Source organism: Phyllobates terribilis, unplaced genomic scaffold (genome assembly GCF_046119375.1).
Source record: "Phyllobates terribilis strain yellow unplaced genomic scaffold, ASM4611937v1 Scaffold_8__6_contigs__length_399053987, whole genome shotgun sequence".
Classification (NCBI taxonomy): domain Eukaryota; kingdom Metazoa; phylum Chordata; class Amphibia; order Anura; family Dendrobatidae; genus Phyllobates; species Phyllobates terribilis.
Window position 1 is genome coordinate 377,965,791 of NW_027362768.1, and position 22,298 is coordinate 377,988,088.

A 22,298-nucleotide genomic window follows, 5' to 3' on the forward strand; every position below is an offset into this window, starting at 1 on the left:
CTCAAAGGAACTACCCAAGGAGCTCAGAGACAGAATTGTGGAAAGGCACAGATCTGGCCAAGGTTACAAAAGAATTTCTGCATTACTCAAGGTTCCTAAGAGCACAGTGGCCTCCATAATCCTTAAATGGGAGAAGTTTGGGACCATCAGAAGTCTTCCTAGACCTGGCCGTCCCGTCAAACTGAGCAATCATGGGAGAAGAGCCTTGGTGAGAGAGGTAAAGAAGAACCCCAAGATCACTGTGGCTGAGCTCCAGAGATGCAGTAGGGAGATGGGAGAATGTTCCACAAAGTCAACTATCACTGCAGCCCTCCACCAGTCGGGCCTTTATAGCAGAGTGGCCCGATGGAAGCCTCTCATCAGTGCAAGACATATGAAAGCCCGCATAGAGTTTGCTCAAAAACACATGAAGGACTCCCAGACTATGAGAAATCAGATCCTCTGGTCTGATGAGATGAAGATAGAACTTTTTGGTAATAATTCTAAGTGGTATGTGTGGAGAAAACCAGGCACTGCTCATCACCTGCCCAATACAATCCCAACAGTGAAACATGGTGGTGGCAGCATCATGCTATGGGGGTGTTTTTCAGCTACAGGAACAGGCCTACTGGTTGCAATTGAAGGAAACATGAATGCGGCCAAGTACAGAGATATCCTGGATGAAAACATCTTCCAGAGTGCTCTGGACCTCAGACTTGGCCGAAGGTTCACCTTCCAACAAGACAATGACCCTAAGCACACAGCTAAAATAACAAAGGAGTGGCTTCAGAACAACTCTGTGACCATTCTTGACTGGCCCAGCCAGAGCCCTGACCTAAACCCAATTGAGGATCTCTGGAGAGACCTGAAAATGGCCGTCCACCAACGTTCACCATCCAACCTGACGGAACTGGAGAGGATCTGCAAGGAAGAATGGCAGAGGATCCCCAAATCCAGGTGTGAAAAACTTGTTACATCATTCCCAAGAAGACTCATGGCTGTACTATCTCAAAAGGGGGCTTCTACTCAATACTGAGCAAAGGGTCTGAATACTTATGACCATGTGATATTTCAGTTTTTATTTTTTTTAATAAATTTACAAAAATGTCTACTTTTCTGTTTTTTTTTTCAGTCAAGATGGGGTGCAGAGTGTACTTTAATGAGAAAAAAATAAACTTTTTAGAATTTACCAAATGGCTGCAATGAAACAAAGAATGAAAAATGTAAAGGGGTCTGAATACTTTCCGTACCCACTGTACCTATCCTACCAACAGGTGCTGATATTTTACTAGAAAGCTGAGATATATATATATTTTTTTCATCCTGTTTTATGTTACTTTATTTTTTTTTTGCATTAAAATCTATAACTACATTTTGAACATACTCCAAACACACCCAGAGGAAAACCGCTGTCAGGTTTGTCGCCATTTTCTGTGATTCGTAACTTTTTTTTATTCCTTCGTTGATGGCGCTGTATCAGGGCTGGTGGTTTGCATGCCAAACTGTTACTTTTATTGGAACCATTTTGGAATAAATATGACATTTTTATCCCTTCGCTACGATGCCAAAAATCTCTCTATTTTTTCATTCTCCTCTCTGAATGAAGATGACATCGGATAAGGAGCCTTCCCCGGGATACATCCGCGTGACGGTGACCCGGGCGGTGCTCGGAGTAGATACAACCAGGGCAGCCACCGCCAGGAAAAGGTCGATGTCCAACGTGAAATAAACATGTCCTCTAATGATAGGAAATATAAAGCTGGTGTGGCCGCCGGCGCTGAGAAATCCGCACCGTCACATGGAGGAGACGTCCTCCGCTCTGCTCAGATAATCCAAGGATCTCGACATTTCATGCGATTTATAGGATGCAACAAATCTAATAATGTGATATCATCCAGCGCTCAAGGACGATAAATCCGACTGGAGGCGGCAACAGATGACATTTTCCTTTTGAAAAGTTGGAAATAAAAGTCCCTAAATCATTTTTTTTGTTAAATATCCCGGGTCATAGTTATATTGCTCTGCTGCTCTTCCTCGAATTCAGTGAACCAGGAGGTCCTGGATGAAGTCTTTTACTATGCAGATAACTGGTCCATTTACGGCCAGAATTTTGCCCTCTCCATCAAACTTTTTAATAGGCTTATTGATACTAAATGCTGGATAATTCCTAATTTTTTGAGTGTTTCTGGATCGGTGGAATTAATCCGACTAATTGAGCTTTCACATTATCCAAGTGGAGCAAGACTGTGCACAGCGATCGATCAATGTGATTGACAGCAGCCCTATGTATCTCCTGTTCTGTGTCTGCTTCCTTTATATGCACAGGTTCTTGGCTCCAGTAATTCCTAGTGATGCTCTGTGACTCCTCCTGGCAGTGAGACACAAGACCCTGTCGGGGACGAGCGGTACATGATAATCCCTTCAGGTCTCTGCACCTCCGGACGTTACATGGACAGCCATCGAATGCAATGAGAAATGTGTAATACTTTACCTTGTGGGGGGCACTGCAGGGTCTTGTGCACTTGCTGAAAATGTACCCACAGATCGCAGCCAATTATTGGGGTCCCCAGATCGGCTCCATCAGACCACCTACTTACAGTCGGTTCTTCACCAGTCAGTCTTGCTCAGCCATTTTATTCCAGAGGTGCCTCATGGCGAGGGAGCGCTGCTCCGGTGTCTCGCCTTAGGACGGGTCAGCAGTGCGGTTGTCCCTGTTAATTACGGAGCTGGATGCCGACTATAATATTTACTGTTCTCATAGTATAAACTGGCATCCTGTGCCGCTGGCAGCTCGCTCGCTCCAATAGCCGCAGGGCGATGTTTGCATGGCCGCAGGGAGCGCCCCGGGGATCGTGCCTGTCGTCAGTGACTCCGCTTACGCCAGAAGCATCGTGTAGAGATGAATGGACTCGCAGCTTTAGAAGTGGCGGCCATAGAGAGAGAGGTTACCACCCTCCCCTTCCAGATACAGCGCTGGATAATCTGTTTCTTCTGGAGATATTGAAGCCATGTTGTGATATATAAACTTCCAGCCGTCGGTCACTCTGTCATTAGCGAGATGATTAATGAGACATTCACAGACTCCGTTCTTGTTCATCCCAAAGGTGTAGGATGGGGCCGAGGTCCGGGCTCTGTGCTGGCGGTCATGTTCTTCTATGCCAGACTCCCCCCAACCATCTCCTTGTGCACTGGGCACAGTCATGTGGAACAGAAAAGGACCTTCCCCAAACTGTTCCCACCAAGCTGGAAGTGCGATCCATCACTGCACAGAACACGTCCAGTGGTGGCAGCTTTACACCACTCCATCCGACGCTCTGCATTGTGCTTGGTGATGTATGGCTGCAGGCAGCTGCTTGGCCATGAAGCTCCCGGTGGGGGGGCAGTGTTTGTGCTGATATCAGAGGAGGTCTGGACTTTGCAGTTATGGGGTCAGCAGAGCAGTGGTGACTTTTCTGCTCTCTGTTCCTCAGCACTCGGCCCCCGCTCTGTAACGTTACGGGGTCTCCACTTTGTGGCTGAGTTGCGGTTCCTTCCACTTTTCAGTAATATTTCTCATGGGTGATAGGGGAAGATCCAGGAGGAAGAAATGTCATAGACAGACTTGTTACCCCGGTGGCTCCTATTACAGGACCGCTCTGGTATCAGGGGGCTCTGCACCACCGGCCGCTCTGTGACATGGTAGTAAAGGCAGACGACATGGTGGGGGGCCGGAGGTTATACACCAGGGGGCAGGAGGTTATACATGGGGGTGGGGGGATATGGGGCTATATGTTCTACACCAGGGGTGACGGTGACGGATGTTATATATTGGGGGGCCCTGGGGCTGGATGTTATACGCCGGGGGGCAGGAGGTATACTCTGGGGAGAGTGGGGGACATGAAACTATATGTTCTGCACCAGGGGTGCCGGATTCTATACCCTGGGTGGCTATGGGGATGGATGTTATACACCCATTGAGGAAGGAGAGGTGTGGGGTTGGGAACCAGGACTAAATGAGAAACTGGAATTCATTGATGTTGCCCAAAACTTTTCTCCATGTAGTGCGGATAGATATGTAAGGTCCACGATAGTGCGCTCCATAGAATGGGTGAAGCACGGAGGAGTCGTGCGGATGAGACATCGGAGGATGGTAGTTATAGGTCAGCGGTGAGTAAAGAGCTCCAGTAATTTGGTGGTTGGAGATGGCGGTATTGTACAGTAGTGCAGAGGTGTCTGCCGGTGCGTTGTGTCATGGATGCAGTATGTGGAGACCGGCTGCCAGATGTCTCAGTATGAAGAGCAGCGCGTATATCGGTAATACACACAACTCTGCAATTATCTCGCTCTATGTGCAGACCCCATAACTGTCAGCCGAACAATTAGTGACTATTATGAGCATAATGGTGAGGGGCACGTCGGGGCCTCTAGCCCTTCACCCTCCTGTATCGGTGGAGACGGCCCAGGTCCTCCTGTATCGGTGGAGACGGCCCAGGTCCTCCTGTATCGGTGGAGACGGCCCAGGTCCTCCTGTATCGGTGGAGACGGCCCAGGTCCTCCTGTATCGGTGGAGACGGCCCAGGTCCTCCTGTATCGGTGGAGACGGCCCAGGTCCTCCTGTATCGGTGGAGACGGCCCAGGTCCTCCTGTATCGGTGGAGACGGCCCAGGTTCTCCTGTATCGGTGGACACGGCCCAGGTTCTCCTGTATCGGTGGACACGGCCCAGGTCCTCCTGTATCGGTGGAGACGGCCCAGGTCCTCCTGTATCGGTGGAGACGGCCCAGGTCCTCCTGTATCGGTGGAGACGGCCCAGGTCCTCCTGTATCGGTGGAGACGGCCTAGGTCATTCTGTATCGGTGGAGACGGCCCAGGTATTGCTCGGCAATGTGCGGGTGAATCTGAGATCTGTAATTAGCAGCCGCAATGCACGTCGCCTTTATTTAGTGCCATTGACTTCTTAATCACAATCTCTCCCCTTCACAATGTGATATTTCTTCTAATGATGCGGTACCCCCTCGAAGCATGGACGCTCCAATTAACCCATTAGTAGGATGACGGCCAGACGCCAATATGGCTGCTTCTGTCGTGTCGTGAAAAATCAAGAAATGCTTGTTAATTTTTTATCCTAGAAGATGCATTTATAATGCCCTTGGACCACTATATTTACATGCATCGAGATACAGCAATGGAAGCCAGAATGAAAACCTCCATTCTTTACACTGCAGGCTTCGTTAATAAAAACAAAAACCTAATAGAACCAATGATTTATATTTTAGTGGTGCAGACGCCGCATATGTTCCCTGTTTATATCCACGAGCCGTAGGGTTGTTATTTCCCCAGATCCCTCTTTTCTCACACGTTTGAGGAGAACATATGTTTCCATTAAATAGAAGGAAACCACGTGCGTCAGCGCTGAGGAAATCCTGATGTGTTTTTCTCTTGAGACTTTGAAGTGTTCGTTTTCTTAGAATTAGTCTAGAAATCAATTATCCTGGTGTGTCGCGGAGCGCAGGGAGATCTCATCGAGAATAGATGTGGACACTGCTGACCGTACGCTCTGCAGCCCTTGTGGGTTTCAGCTTTTGCTGGGTTTAGTCACTTCCGGTCCTCGTAGTTTTCGCTGATTTTCAGACCATGAAGCTGTCTGGGATTACAGTGTATTAGCTAATATCCATATAGTACCCAGAGCTGTGGAGTCGATAAGCCGAACCTCCGACTCCTCAATTTCCCTGACTTCCGACACCACAGCCCCGGTGACTACTGAGCGTGTACATAAAGTGCAGCACAGATTCATCTCAACTAAAAGCCGAGTGTCACGCTGGGTATGGGGAGAACCCAGTGTATACGACGGGAAAAGGGAGAGTGGAGACCCCTAAAAAGATCTGACGACAAACCCTGACTCCTATATAGACCCTAAATAGGTTCTGCACCTATTGCTGAGCTGGAAACCTGGCCCTAGCTGACATTAAGGCTAGGCCCTAGGTAGGGATCGGGAGGGGAGAGCGCTAAGTCACCCCCACTACGACTAAAGAACACACGGGAAACAAACAGGGAATACACTTAGATCCAAGATAACACCGGAGAAAGCACGGCAACAATCCACGAAGGAACTCCAAGATAATTCTAGTCGACTACTAGAATCCCAGGCCTGAATAGGAATAGCACGCTATCACCAGCAACTCTGAGGATCTGAGGGTATTTAAGGGCACAGAAAGGAAGTGCTAATTAACAGCAGAAAGGTGAGGATGCCTCAGGGTCCTAGAGGGAAAGGTATAATCCCCAAGCAAGGTGTGGATCACCGCTGGGTCCTAAAGAGAGAGGAATAAAGAAAAGCTCAGGGAGAGGTTTGTAAGGCCAAACGCAGCGACCTTCCACAGCCGGACACACCCGTGACACTGAGATCGGGAACAGAGCAGACATTTATAGGACATATTCCCAAATTCTTATGAAAAGAGAAAGAAGAAAATTAATATTAAGGGGGTTCTTAGTTGGGAGCATCAACTTAATGATTAGTATCTGTAAACTTCAGTACCTAACTGAATTAAGAGTGATTCAGGCTTACAACAAAAATTGATGTATGGCAAGTACACTGTATATAGCATTATGGCATGCCATATCACCAATTATATTAGAATATGAGTATCAGTCTGATACAGATGACCGTCTTATTTTTCATTTTCTCCTCCTCTACATACAAGTCACTCACGGGGACACACTTAGAAAACGAGATAGAAGGGGGTCAAGGTGGGAGTCTCTGCAGCGAGTCCAGACTTCAAAAAATAATTCCAATGTATCAGTTTTAGTGGCCTCCATGCTTTCATACATCATTATATTATCTAGGTGTTTTTTTTAACTAAAGATAGAGAAAGGGTTGATGTTTTCCATTGAAAAGAAATGTGAATTTGCGCAGCCATTGTCATCAAATTAAGTAGTGTGAATGTTTTATTGGATATGCCTAGTGGCCTATTCTCCAAATAGTAATACTACTGAGACAAGCCGGACACCCCTAATAAGAGATTTAACCTCTTGCCAGAAAGTTATCACCAAGGGACAGGACCACCATATATGTTTCATGTCTCCTGGAGCATTGGAGTCGGTCCATTTTATATCGACTCTTGACTCCACCAAAATGGACACCGACTCCACAGTCCTGCTAGTACTGGGGAGGCTCATCGTTCACCATACAGAACACGTCTATATCCTGCCATCATCATTACTAGTGTAGGCTGCATACAATCCATTACTTCTATGGTGGGTCAGTCCAGCCCTAATACTGATATCGTATCCTCTGGTGTCTCCTGTTGGGTGGGACCCTTCCTCTGGTGTCTCCTGTTGGGTGGGACCCTTCCTCTGGTGTCTCCTATTGGGTGGGACCCTTCCTCTGGTGTCTCCTGTTGGGTGAGACCCTTCCTCTGGTGTCTCCTGTTGGGTGGGACCCTTCTTCTGGTGTCTCCTGTTGGACACTTCCATTGGTGTCTCCTGTTGGACACTTCCATTGGTGTCTCCGGTTGGACACTTCCATTGGTGTCTCCTGTTGGACACTTCCACTGGTGTCTCCTGTTGGGTGGGACCCTTCCGCTGGTGTCTCCTGTTGGGTGGGACCCTTCCGCTGGTGTCTCCTGTTGGGTGGGACCCTTCCGCTGGTGTCTCCTGTTGGGTGGGACCCTTCCGCTGGTGTCTCCTGTTGGGTGGGACCCTTCCGCTGGTGTCTCCTGTTGGGTGGGACCCTTCCGCTGGTGTCTCCTGTTGGGTGGGACCCTTCCGCTGGTGTCTCCTGTTGGGTGGGACCCTTCCTCTGGTGTCTCCTGTTGGGTGGGACCCTTCCTCTGGTGTCTCCTGTTGGGTGGGACCCTTCCTCTGGTGTCTCCTGTTGGGTGGGACCCTTCCTCTGGTGTCTCCTGTTGGACCCTTCCTCTGGTGTCTCCTGTTGGACACTTCCACTGGTGTCTCCTGTTGGACACTTCCACTGGTGTCTCCTGTTGGACACTTCCACTGGTGTCTCCTGTTGGACACTTCCACTGGTGTCTCCTGTTGGACACTTCCACTGGTGTCTCCTGTTGGACACTTCCACTGGTGTCTCCAGTTGGGTGGGACATTTCCACTGGTGTCTCCTGTTGGGTGGGACATTTCCACTGGTGTCTCCTGTTGGGTGGGACATTTCCACTGGTGTCTCCTGTTGGGTGGGACCCTTCCTCTGGTGTCTCCTGTTGGGTGGGACCCTTCTTCTGGTGTCTCCTGTTGGACACTTCCATTGGTGTCTCCTGTTGGACACTTCCATTGGTGTCTCCTGTTGGACACTTCCATTGGTGTCTCCTGTTGGACACTTCCACTGGTGTCTGCAGTTGGGTGGGACATTTCCACTGGTGTCTCCTGTTGGGTAGGACATTTCCACTGGTGTCTGCAGTTGGGTGGGACATTTCCACTGGTGTCTCCTGTTGGGTAGGACATTTCCACTGGTGTCTCCTGTTGGGTGGGACATTTCCGCTGGTGTCTCCTGTTGGGTGGGACATTTCCGCTGGTGTCTCCTGCTGGGTGGGACCCTTCCGCTGGTGTCTCCTGCTGGGTGGGACCCTTCCGCTGGTGTCTCCTGCTGGGTGGGACCCTTCCGCTGGTGTCTCCTGCTGGGTGGGACCCTTCCGCTGGTGTCTCCTGCTGGGTGGGACCCTTCCGCTGGTGTCTCCTGCTGGGTGGGACCCTTCCGCTGGTGTCTCCTGCTGGGTGGGACCCTTCCGCTGGTGTCTCCTGCTGGGTGGGACCCTTCCGCTGGTGTCTCCTGCTGGGTGGGACCCTTCCGCTGGTGTCTCCTGCTGGGTGGGACCCTTCCGCTGGTGTCTCCTGCTGGGTGGGACCCTTCCGCTGGTGTCTCCTGCTGGGTGGGACCCTTCCGCTGGTGTCTCCTGCTGGGTGGGACCCTTCCGCTGGTGTCTCCTGCTGGGTGGGACCCTTCCGCTGGTGTCTCCTGCTGGGTGGGACCCTTCCGCTGGTGTCTCCTGCTGGAGGGAACCCTTCCGCTGGTGTCTCCTGTTGGGGGGGACTCTTCCGCTGGTGTCTCCTGTTGGGTGGGACCCTTCCGCTGGTGTCTCCTGTTGGGTGGGACCCTTCCGCTGGTGTCTCCTGTTGGGTGGGACCCTTCTGCTGGTGTCTCCTGTTGGGTGGGACCCTTCCGCTGGTGTCTCCTGTTGGGTGGGACCCTTCCGCTGGTGTCTCCTGTTGGGTGGGACCCTTCCGCTGGTGTCTCCTGTTGGGTGGGACCCTTCCGCTGGTGTCTCCTGTTGGGTGGGACCCTTCCGCTGGTGTCTCCTGTTGGGTGGGACCCTTCCGCTGGTGTCTCCTGTTGGGTGGGACCCTTCCGCTGGTGTCTCCTGTTGGGTGGGACCCTTCCGCTGGTGTCTCCTGCTGGGTGGGACCCTTCCTCTGGTGTCTCCTGCTGGGTGGGACCCTTCCGCTGGTGTCTCCTGCTGGGTGGGACCCTTCCGCTGGTTTCTCTTGCTGGGTGGGACCCTTCCGCTGGTTTCTCTTGCTGGGTGGGACCCTTCCGCTGGTGTCTCTTGCTGGGTGGGACCCTTCCGCTGGTGTCTCTTGCTGGGTGGGACCCTTCCGTTGGTGTTTCCTGTTGGGTGGGACCCTTCTGCTGGTGTCTCCTGTTGGGTGGGACCCTTCCGCTGGTGTCTCCTGTTGGGTGGGACCCTTCCCCTGGTGTCTCCTTTTGGTTTTGGGTGGGACCCTTCCCCTGGTGTCTCCTTTTGGGTGGGACCCTTCCTCTGGTGTCTCCTGTTGGGTGGGACCCTTCCTCTGGTGTCTCCTGTTGGGTGGGACCCTTCCTCTGGTGTCTCCTGTTGGGTGGGACCCTTCCTCTGGTGTCTCCTGTTGGACACTTCCACTGGTGTCTCCTGTTGGACACTTCCACTGGTGTCTCCTGTTGGACACTTCCACTGGTGTCTCCTGTTGGACACTTCCACTGGTGTCTCCTGTTGGACACTTCCACTGGTGTCTCCTGTTGGACACTTCCACTGGTGTCTCCTGTTGGACACTTCCACTGGTGTCTCCAGTTGGGTGGGACATTTCCACTGGTGTCTCCTGTTGGGTGGGACATTTCCACTGGTGTCTCCTGTTGGGTGGGACCCTTCCTCTGGTGTCTCCTGTTGGGTGGGACCCTTCCGCTGGTGTCTCCTGTTGGGTGGGACCCTTCCACTGGTGTCTCCTGCTGGGGGGAACCCTTCCGCTGGTGTCTCCTGTTGGGGGGGACCCTTCCGCTGGTGTCTCCTGCTGGGGGGAACCCTTCCGCTGGTGTCTCCTGTTGGGGGGGACTCTTCCGCTGGTGTCTCCTGTTGGGTGGCACCCTTCCGCTGGTGTCTCCTGTTGGGTGGCACCCTTCCGCTGGTGTCTCCTGTTGGCTGGCACCCTTCCGCTGGTGTCTCCTGTTGGGTGGCACCCTTCCGCTGGTGTCTCCTGTTGGGTGGCACCCTTCCGCTGGTGTCTCCTGTTGGGTGGCACCCTTCCGCTGGTCTCTCCTGTTGGGTGCGACCCTTCGTCTGGTCTCTCCTGTTGGGTGCGACCCTTCCTCTGGTCTCTCCTGTTGGGTGCGACCCTTCCTCTGGTCTCTCCTGTTGGGTGCGACCCTTCCTCTGGTCTCTCCTGTTGGGTGCGACCCTTCCTCTGGTGTCTCCTGTTGGGTGCGACCCTTCCTCTGGTGTCTCCTGTTGGGTGCGACCCTTCCTCTGGTGTCTCCTGTTGGGTGCGACCCTTCCTCTGGTGTCTCCTGTTGGGTGCGACCCTTCCTCTGGTGTCTCCTGTTGGGTGCGACCCTTCCTCTGGTGTCTCCTGTTGGGTGCGACCCTTCCTCTGGTGTCTCCTGTTGGGTGCGACCCTTCCTCTGGTGTCTCCTGTTGGGTGCGACCCTTCCTCTGGTGTCTCCTGTTGGGTGCGACCCTTCCTCTGGTGTCTCCTGTTGGGTGCGACCCTTCCTCTGGTGTCTCCTGTTGGGTGCGACCCTTCCTCTGGTGTCTCCTGTTGGGTGCGACCCTTCCTCTGGTGTCTCCTGTTGGGTGCGACCCTTCCTCTGGTGTCTCCTGTTGGGTGCGACCCTTCCTCTGGTGTCTCCTGTTGGGTGCGACCCTTCCTCTGGTGTTTCCTGTTGGGTGCGACCCTTCCTCTGGTGTCTCCTGTTGGGTGCGACCCTTCCTCTGGTGTCTCCCGTTGGCTGGTGCCTTCCTGGTGCCTTATGTGTCTGGTACTAAGAAATATGTTGGCGCTATAAAAATAAAAATTATTATTTTATTATTATTATGGGACTCTTCTGATAGCTCCCGTTCCGTGGGGCCCTTATACTATCTACTTACAGGGTTCTTTGTGTAATGTCTTAAGCTACATGTGGGACCCTTTCTTTCTTGCTATATGTGGTACCCTTCCGCTCTTAATCATTCAGCTATTTATGGGCCCTGGTCGGATTCATTCATGGGGCCCTTCTTCTCCTGTGTTCCAGGTCCTTCCTGCCATTGTCAGCCCTGCCTGTCACTTGTGCCTGCCGCACGAGTCCCCTGTGAGTGGGGATGGAATAATGCATTTTGTGCTTTATTATAGACCGCGGTGAGTGATGGTAACAGAGAGGTGAGGGTCTGATTGCAGGATGGGATCGGGCGCTGGGCGGCCTCCGGCTCTAGTGCTCTGTCCATTGTTTCTTGGTTATTGTGGAGCTGATATTCAGTGATTGCAGCCGGTGCCAGGATAAGTGGTGCATTGATTACAGGCTGGCAGCAATGACTAACAAGTGGCCTTTCCCTCCCACACAAAGCAGTGGGAGTGGGTGCTCATCTCTAGTGCCCCTCATTAATGGCACAGGGATATTACGCTAGGCGTAGTAAACCTAAACCTAGTATTAACCCCTGGAGCTAGACAATAGATGTCAGCCGTAGCACCCTGGGGTCCATCAGCAGTGGCCGCTCATTCAATACCATCTAGATCAGTGTAATTATAATGTCCAACCATCGACCCCTGCAGAAGCTCCAGTATTTCTAGATAGAGCATTTTTCCCAAAAATAAAGACACATTGATAAGTTACGGCCTGCCAGCACTAAGCAGTGTTTTTTACTCGTTTTTGCTGATGCAAATTCATCAGCAGTTAATAAAAGTGAGAGACCCCCTACAGCAGCCCCTCACAGTTAGGAGGGACATGTCAGTGGACTCTTATAGATATTTGGGTCTCCTGTGTTTGAGTGACATGCTGTAGCGGGGCTTAGGAAGGAGTTGTGGAGCTCGAATACAGACAGCAAACAGCATTTCAGCCTTAGAGACGGCCTTCAGAGCGATCGGGGAAGCAGCGCAGGTCAGAATAATACTTTATATTTGCATTCCCGCTGCTGCTAAAACATTGCAGTAAGGTCTTTTTGATACATCTACACCTCTCTTTAAGCTGCTTACAGCCTCTCTTTAAACTGATGTTCATCCTTTTAGTCCCAGATTCAGTTTTCTTTAATATATCTTGAATTTGTTGAAGTTCTATTTTTTTTTTTTCATTCAAAGCTGCCTGAATATAGAAAGATAAGATCCTGTCTGCAGCCACCACTAGGGGGAGCTCCCTGTATACAGAGATACATAAGATTCTGTCTGCAGCCACCACTAGGGGGAGCTCCCTGTATACAGAGATACATGATAAGACTCTTTCTGCAGCCACCACTAGGGGGAGCTCCCTGTATACAGAGATACATGATATGATCCTGTCTGCAGCCACCACTAGGGGGAGCTCCCTGTATACAGAGATACATGATAAGATTCTGTCTGCAGCCACCACTAGGGGGAGCTCCCTGTATACAGATACATGATAAGATTCTGTCTGCAGCCACCACTAGGGGTAGCTCCCTGTATACAGAGATACATGATAAGATCCTGTCTGCAGCCACCACTAGGGGGAGCTCCCTGTATACAGAGATACATGATAAGACTCTGTCTGCAGCCACCACTAGGGGGAGCTCCCTGTATACAGAGATACATGATATGATCCTGTCTGCAGCCACCACTAGGGGGAGCTCCCTGTATACAGAGATACATGATAAGACTCTGTCTGCAGCCACCACTAGGGGGAGCTCCCTGTATGCAGAGATACATGATAAGATTCTGTCTGCAGCCACCACTAGGGGGAGCTCCCATTATACAGAGATACATGATAAGATCCTGTCTGCAGCCACCACTAGGGGGAGCTCCCTGTATACAGAGATACATGATAAGATCCTGTCTGCAGCCACCACTAGGGGGAGCTCCCTGTATACAGAGATACATGATAAGATCCTGTCTGCAGCCACCACTAGGGAGAGCTCCCTGTATACAGAGATACATGATATGATTCTGTCTGCAGCCACCACTAGGGGGAGCTCCCTGTATACAGAGATACATGATAAGATCCTGTCTGCAGCCACCACTAGGGGGAGCTCCCTGTATACAGAGATACATGATAAGATTCTGTCTGCAGCCACCACTAGGGGGAGCTCCCATTATACAGAGATACATGATAAGATCCTGTCTGCAGCCACCACTAGGGAGAGCTCCCTGTATACAGAGATACATGATAAGATCCTGTCTGCAGCCACCACTAGGGGGAGCTCCCTGTATACAGAGATACATGATAAGATCCTGTCTGCAGCCACCACTAGGGAGAGCTCCCTGTATACATAGATACATAAGATTCTGTCTCAGTATACACGGTGCTCCCCCTAGTGGTAGCTGTGGGTAGACAGAACATTGTACTTTTTTTTATATCTATGTGTATATTGAGACTTTGGAGCTCTATAGTCAGAAAATAATGCTCTGTTCAGGAAAGAACTTTCAATTCATTTGGATTAAAGTTAATAATGCCTGTGACTCCCTGAGGATTGTATTCTAGACTGATTCTTGGCAGCTTCTTGCTCGACTCCAGTCACCTGCCATAGTCGTCATTCTCTTGGTGATTGCCATAAATACATTTCCACTATACCACATCACATATTTTCATATAAATCTGGAGATTTTTTTTTTTCTGCAATCTCAGAAGAATTGTATTTCTTTTTTTTCATGCACATTAGCGTTTACTTCCCGGCTGCCAGTTCATTCCCGGTGGAGCGAGCCTTGCTAGCACCATTAATGCAGCTGCTCCTGTTTATTGGACTCCTCTCTGACTAATCACTCCATCTTTGATGGCAGCACTAACTAGTAACGGAGGCAAAATCACGGTTCCTGGAGCTTCTCCAAATAAGATTATAGTCCGGCAGCTTTCCTGGCCGGGAAATGTATTCTGCGGGGTCTTCTGGCAGAACTTGAAGGGGGTCCTACTCTTTTATAATTAAATGCTTTGAAAGCCGAATTCATGACGTTTCCTCGGTCACAATTGCCACCTCTGGGACTCAGGACGTACAACGCCCCAGACCTAGGCAGTGACTGCTAAACACTTGACCTGGACAGACTGGCTGATGTCTACGGGTGGACGAAACAACATAGAAGTTTTTGCAATATTTTTCTATTGCTCTAATGCATCTTCATTTATAAAAAAAAGAAACTAATTGATTATTATTATTTTGTGTATACAGCTCCAGCGCAGAGATATGTGTCTCCTCGGCTACAGACTGCTGATGGGGGACAGTTGAAGGGAGAGTAACAAACTACTACAGGATCCGACTACACCCACCATTTGTAGTCTGTAACTATGGAAACATATAGATCTGTATAGGGGCTGTAGATGCAAAACGGTAGCACTTTTTTTTTTATATAGAGTTTGCAAAGTTTATAGTTGCAATGGAGTATTAAAAAATGGTTGCAAAAGTCTCCATACCTTTAAAATGACAATAATTAATAAAGCAGCGTGTCAGCAGCCGCTAGAAGCAAACAAAGCATCCAGAAGTGTAATGATTTCAACCCCATCTTCTGCGAGGAGCGGGAGCCATTGTGATTGGCAATGTGTCCTCCGACCCCTCCGCTCACGGGGCGCACCGCACTCGTTTTCCTCATACCGGGCTATGACTGTTTTAAGGGAAACTGTTCACATTTGCAGATCTACTTGCTAGATCCGCCGACGCCGACCCGCTGCGTATTTCAATACTCCTCTATTACCCAGCACAGCAAGAATCCACTTTGACAGCCCATGAAAAAAAAAGCGATATTATTTCCAGCCGACGTGCTTCCAGCTAATTAACCATTTCAATAAATCTTCTCGGAAAGTTAGCCGGTAGGGCTCAGTTTAAAGCCAGCCTTCTCTCCAACTGCAGTGCAGATGGATGCAAGCTATTGCTCCCTGTTATCAGCCACCTGTCTCCCTTTTTTTGGATTGTAGAATAGCTTAGCCTGCAGTGCCCATGTGTATTGGGGTACTGCCCCCTCCATCTGCTGACTGATTTCTCCTGCATGAACGCAGCAGAGCACCGTGCGCAGCGTCTTCTGCCTGCAAGAATGCAATTCAGAGTCCCTAAATCATACGTACGTTTCCCGCAGCTCTTGCAGGGCTCTGCTGCATCTTTTGGAATTAGCTTTTGCATTGCAATCAGCGCTCCTGAACATTTCATTTTTTTGGGATGTGCTTTCAGATCTTTTTCTTGCCTTCTACCTTCATATGTCCATGCATAGGTCAGTGTATTAGGGTGCAATCCCGTGGCTTGCAGATTTGCATTCACTGAGACATCTTGCAGATGGTCACAGATGCCCAGAAATGCCCGCGTCTCTCTCCATGTGTTGCCTGCGTAAAGGAGCTGGACGTAGACGTTATCTGTCTTCATACTGTGACGCTGAGTCGCTTCTCGCGGACAAGCCTCGAGTCGAGGAAGTCAAGGAGTCTGAGGTCAAAAGCCAGGAGGGTGCGTCATAAACAGAGGGGAGAGACAAAGGCGTAGTCAGGTCACAGTTCAGGGTCAGAATTCCAAGAAGGTAGAGGATCAAGAGAAAGGGGCTAGGCAAATGGAAGGTCAAAGGCAAATCCAAGGTCGGGCAACAAATATCAGAATATAAGAACTCTGATCACAGAGCAAACAAACACCACTTCAGCTAAGCTACAACTGGCAAAGTTCTAATCATTGCCAGCCACCAAAATAGCCAGAACAGACGACACCTAGAGGAAACCCCACAGGCCCGGCCAGATAGGACCGCTGATCTGTCATTCACAATCCTGACAGCTCAGTACGCCCCTAATCCTATAGGGTATCTGAGCATTATGTGATTCTCGCCACCATTAGTACAGGCTCCACTAACCAACTGCCGTTAAATCCTTCATTGCAGGATGAATGTAATACAATTTATTGATAAATTAGTGATGTCAATGCATCAGATAACTGTACAGTGCTGGGTGTCAAGAGGAGACTTCCCAGACAGGAGAGTAAGGTCTGTGCAGACACTGAACAAACAGGGAATGCTGGGAGATTTCTGCTCTAAAGCTTCACAATAGTGAATACAGCAGTGAAGTATAATACAGCATGTAACTCAGGATCAGTAATGTAATGTATGTACACAGTGACTGCACCAGCAGAATAGTGAGTGCAGCTCTGGAGTATAATACAGGATGTAACTCAGGATCAGTAATGTAATGTATGTACACAGTGACTCCACCAGCAGAATAGTGAGTGCAGCTCTGGAGAATAATACAGGATGTAACGCAGGATCAGTAATGTAATGTATGTACACAGTGACTCCACCAGCAGAATAGTGAGTGCAGCTCTGGAGTATAATACAGGATGTAACTCAGGATCAGTAATGTAATGTATGTACACAGTGACTGCACCAGCAGAATAGTGAGTGCAGCTCTGGAGTATAATACAGGATGTAACTCAGGATCAGTAATGTAATGTATGTACACAGTGACTGCACCAGCAGAATAGTGAGTGCAGCTCTGGAGTATAATACAGGATGTAACTCAGGATCAGTAATGTATGTACACAGTGACTGCACCAGCAGAATAGTGAGTGCAGCTCTGGAGGATAATACAGGATGTAACTCAGGATCAGTAATGTATGTACACAGTGACTGCACCAGCAGAATAGTGAGTGCAGCTCTGGAGGATAATACAGGATGTAACTCAGGATCAGTAATGTAATGTATGTACACAGTGACTCCACCAGCAGAATAGTGAGTGCAGCTCTGGGGTATAATACTGGAGGTAACTCAGGATCAGTAATGTAATGTATGTACACAGTGACTGCACCAGCAGCATAGTAAGTGCAGCTCTGGAGTATAATACAGGATGTAACTCAGGATCAGTAATGTAATGTATGTACACAGTGACTGCACCAGCAGAATAGTGAGTGCAGCTCTGGAGTATAATACATGATGTAACTCAGGATCAGTATTGTAATGTATGTACACAGTGACTGCACCAGCAGAATAGTGAGTGCAGCTCTGGAGTATAATACTGGATGTAACTCAGGATCAGTAATGTAATGTATGTACACAGTGACTGCACCAGCAGAATAGTGAGTGCAGCTCTGGAGTATAATACATAATGTAACTCAGGATCAGTAATGTAATGTATGTACACAGTGACTGCACCAGCAGAATAGTGAGTGCAGCTCTGGAGTATAATACAGGATGTAACTCAGGATCAGTAATTTAATGTATGTACACAGTGACTACACCAGCAGAATAGTGAGTGCAGCTCTGGAGAATAATACAGGATGTAACCCAGGATCAGTAATGTAATGTATGTACACAGTGACTGCACCAGCAGAATAGTGAGTGCAGCTCTGGAGTATAATACATGATGTAACTCAGGATCAGTAATGTAATGTATATACACAGTGACTGCACCAGCAGAATAGTGAGTGCAGCTCTGGAGTATAATACATGATGTAACTCAGGATCAGTAATATAATGTATGTACACAGTGACTGCACCAGCAGAATAGTGAGTGCAGCTCTGGAGTATAATACAGGATGTAACTCAGGATCAGTAATGTAATGTATGTACAGTGACTGCACCATCAGACTAGTGAGTGCAGCTCTGGAGTATAATACAGGATGTAACTCAGGATCAGTAATGTATGTACACAGTGACTGCACCAGCAGAATAGTGAGTGCAGCTCTGGGGTATAATACAGGATGTAACTCAGGATCAGTAATGTAATGTATGTACACAGTGACTGCACCATCAGACTAGTGAGTGCAGCTCTGGAGTATAATACAGGATGTAACTCAGGATCAGTAATGTATGTACACAGTGACTGCACCAGCTGAATAGTGAGTGCAGCTCTGGAGTATAATACAGGAGGTAACTCAGGATCAGTACAGGATCAGTAATGTAATGTATGTACACAGTGACTGCACCAGCAGAATAGTGAGTGCAGCTCTGGAGTATAATACAGGATGTAACTCAGGATCAGTAATGTAATGTATGTACACAGTGACTGCACCAGCAGAATAGTGAGTGCAGCTCTGGAGTATAATACATGATGTAACTCAGGATCAGTAATGTAATGTATGTACACAGTGACTGCACAAGCAGAATAGTGAGTGCAGCTCTGGAGTATAATACTGGATGTAACTCGGGATCAGTAATGTAATGTATGTACACAGTGACTGCACCAGCAGAATAGTGAGTGCAGCTCTGGAGTATAATACATGATGTAACTCAGGATCAGTAATGTAATGTATGTACACAGTGACTGCACCAGCAGAATAGTGAGTGCAGCTCTGGGGTATAATACAGGATGTAACTCAGGATCAGTAATGTAATGTATGTACAGTGAGTGCACCAGCAGAATAGTGAGTGCAGCTCTGGAGTATAATACAGGATGTACCTCAGTATCAGTAATGTATGTACACAGTGACTGGAGCTCTGGGATATAATACATGATATATAATTATTTTTATTTTGTCTTTAGGGATCAGTCAGGACACAGAAGGAGAAAGAGGAAAGTCACATCCTCCTTTGAAGTATCGTCCAAACCGCAGACATCAAGGAGCAAGAGGCAGCGCAAGTAAAAATGTCTCTTCTCTCCAGAGACTGAGGACGACTCGCGAGACCTGAAGATGATGAACTCAGATGACTTTTCTTTTACACTAAGATCTGGAGCCTAATAAATCAGGAGGATTTGCTCTTAATTAATTAAGGGGGTCCCAGTAGTATTTCTCCACCTGGATTCTGTCAGCGCTACTGGGAAAGCTGGGTGACAACCAGTATGGCCACCATTATACCTCCTATGAATTTTGTTTTGCAGACTCTGAATTTACAGGTGTACTACTCGTTATCTCACATAGTCCCCTGTTGGCAGAATTACTGTTCAGGAGCCCCCCATGACTGTCACTGCTGGCATAATGGTTGTCACCCAGCTTTCCCGGAACACCTTCTTTACAGGAAAAGACGACTCAAGGGTTTATTTGCTACTGAACAGAAATCCTTTTTGGAAATCTTATGGTGTACCAGGAACATTACACAAAATGTGGAAAAACAAATGTCTGCGCAGCCACAGGGGGGCAGGTAATGGGGTTTTCTGCACTGCATGGACCTTGTGTCCGGACTGTGAACGTGAAACAGACGGGATGGAAACATTATCACTTTTAGATTTTTCTCATTTCTCCGTTTTCCTGGAGCGTGTGATGTTTCTTCTTTTATACAGGGGCACGAACCTGTTCTGCAGACCCCTCGTCCGTCGCTCTGAGCCCCATCGACGATGTCCTTATTTATGTGCATTTTATGCTTCCGGCTGATGCTGCTTTGTAGTTTTTTATCGTGACCATGTGTCACAATGGTAAAAAGTTCTGAGCTTTTTATATATCAATGGTGAATCTACTTTCAGACTCGTCCTTGGTAAAATCATACTGCGCCCAACAAATAAATCTATTCAATCTGCTGTTTCACAGACGGACGTGCGTCCTTCATTACGGAACTTCTTTTGTTTGCAGCCTTCACCGGACAGACGGCTACAGAGCGAACCCTTCTCTTCTCTGCAGATCGGAAGTAGCCGTCACCTCCACATGTCATTGGATTGCTTGTTCTGTCACCCGGTCACCTAGACAGTCCTCCCATCTTCTCTCCTTTTCTTTTCTAGTTTTTTTTTTTTTTTTTTTTTTTTTTACAAATGTTCGAATACAACTTTGAGACTTTTTACCGCTCATATACAGCCTGTAGGTACAGAAATGAGTGAAAGTGATAAGAGGATGTAGCTTACTTCTTTTCTGCCTTGAATTGCTGCAGCCTGGACCATAATTGCATGACCTGAAAGGTTAAGATCTGTGATTTGTGGGACTCAGGTTATGATGATGGTTGGAGAGTTATAGGATTTTCATATACGACTGCCCCGATCTGACGATGGTTGCAGAGTCTGATGCACTTTACGCCCTTACGTGAACCTTTCCGCTCACTCTATTAGCATTCCCCTTAGGTTCTTCCCTTAGATTAGCTTCTATCGCTCCGATGAACGTCTGCGCTGCGGTGAATTAGGATCCCCTGCAGGAATGAATTAAACAACCTGCCCGACCAGTACGATACCTGCAGAGAACACACGGGAACACTTTATAGGAAGATTACAATTCACCCTGAATTAATGTCACTTGTCAGGAGGATCAGTTAGCGGCATCGTTGAGCAGCCGCCACTAATGGCTAACCCATCAACATGCCGGCGCTGTCCCTCCTGTAGCCGCTCTGAGCCGGCTGCTAAAACCCAGCTCCACTCGTGTAAATCTGAATACTATTCTTGTGAATAAGTCATGGCGGCCTCCGTGTCCGCCGCAGACCTCCCTTTCCAGGGTTATTTCATGTTTCAAGCCTGCAGCAAAAGTAGACACTTGTCACCTTAAATGCTCCCAACAGGCAGCCGCACATACTGAAGCAGCTGCTTATCTCTGTCAAAAACTATGTAATTGGGCAGAAAAAAAAATCCATCTGGAACAATCTGTATTTAGGGTCCAAAACACACTGGCAATAAAGCTAATATTTTATGTCTGTATAGTAGTAGATATACGGTGGCTTGCAAAAGTATTCGCCCCCTTTCCTACCTCACAGCCTGCAATTTCACTGTTTTTTTTTTTAAGGGTTTGCGTCAGTTCATGTAAAGAACATGCCGACAACTATGAACATTTGGATTTCTTTTTTATTGTGAAGCAAACAACAAATAAGAAAAAATAACTGAAAACTTCAGTGTGCATAACTGTTCACTCCCTAAAGTCAGTACTTTGTGGAGCCTCCTTTTGCGGCAATTACAGCCGCAGTCGCTTTGGATAAGTCTCTATGAGCTTTCCACATCTTACCACTGGGATTTTTGCTCATTCATCAAGGCAAAACTGCTCCATCTCCTTCAGGTTAGATGGTTTCCTCTGGTGAACAGCGATCTTCACGTATGACCACAGATTCTCCATTGGATTAAGGCCTGGGCTTTGACTAGGCCACTCCAGAACATTTACACATTTCCCCTTACACCACTCGAGTGTTGCTCTAGCAGTTTGCTTTGGGTCATTGTCTTGTTGGAAGGTGAACCTCCGTTCCAGTCTCAAATCACTGACAGACTGAAACAGGTTTTGCTCAAAAATATCCCTCTATTTTGCACCATCCATCTTCCCCTCGACTCAGACCATTTTCCCTGTCCTTGGTGTTGAAAAACATCCCCCCAACATGATGCTGCCACCACCATGTTTCACTGTGGGGATGGTGTTCTCGGGGTAATGAGCTGTGTTGGTTTGGCGCCAGGCATAGCGTTTATCTTGGTGGCCAAAAAGTTCAATTTTGGTCTCCTCTGAAAACAGTACCTTCCTCTATACATTTGGGGGTCTCCCACATGTCTGTTGCCAAACTCAAAACAAGCCTTACAATTTTTGTGTGTAACTAAAGGCTTTTATTGCCCACTCTTCCATAAAGGCCACCTCTATGGAGTGTAAGGCTTATTGTGGTCGTATGGACAGATACTCCAGTCTCTGCTTGGGAACTCTGCAGTTCCTTCAGGGTTACCGTTGGTCTCTCTGCTGCCTCTCTGATTAATGCCCTCCTTGCTTGGGCTGAGAATTTTGGTGGACGCCATTTCTTGGCAGGTTTGTTGTGGTACCTTGTTCTTCCATCTGATGATAATGAATTTGATGGTGCTCCCGGGGTTTATCAGAGATTGGGATATTTTTTATAACCCAACCCCGACTTGTATTTCTCAACAACTCAAACCCTGACTTGTTTGGAGATCTCCTTGGTCTTCATAGTGTTGTTTGGAGATCTCCTTGGTCTTCATGGTGTTTGGAGATCTCCTTGGTCTTCATGGTGTTGTTTGGAGATCTCCTTGGTCTTCATGGTGTTGTTTGCAGATCTCCTTGGTCTTCATGGTGTTTGGAGATCTCCTTGATCTTCATGGTGGTGTTTGGAGATCTCCTTGATCTTCATGGTGTTGTTTGGAGATCTCCTTGGTCTTCATGGTGTTGTTTGGAGA

The 22,298-nt window shown here is 48.4% G+C and overlaps 1 protein-coding gene across 1 annotated transcript in view; it reads left to right on the top strand.

Moving 5' to 3' along the window:
• Positions 1–19,756, top strand: part of RAD18 (RAD18 E3 ubiquitin protein ligase) — a 329,593-nt gene extending 309,837 nt beyond the window's left edge. Inside the window, exon 13 of the mRNA XM_073645023.1 lies at positions 18,777–19,756. Coding sequence (XP_073501124.1) covers positions 18,777–18,876 — 100 coding nt within the window. The 3' untranslated portion in view covers positions 18,877–19,756. The remainder of the gene's footprint in view (positions 1–18,776) is intronic.
• The last annotated feature ends 2,542 nt before the right edge of the window (positions 19,757–22,298 follow it).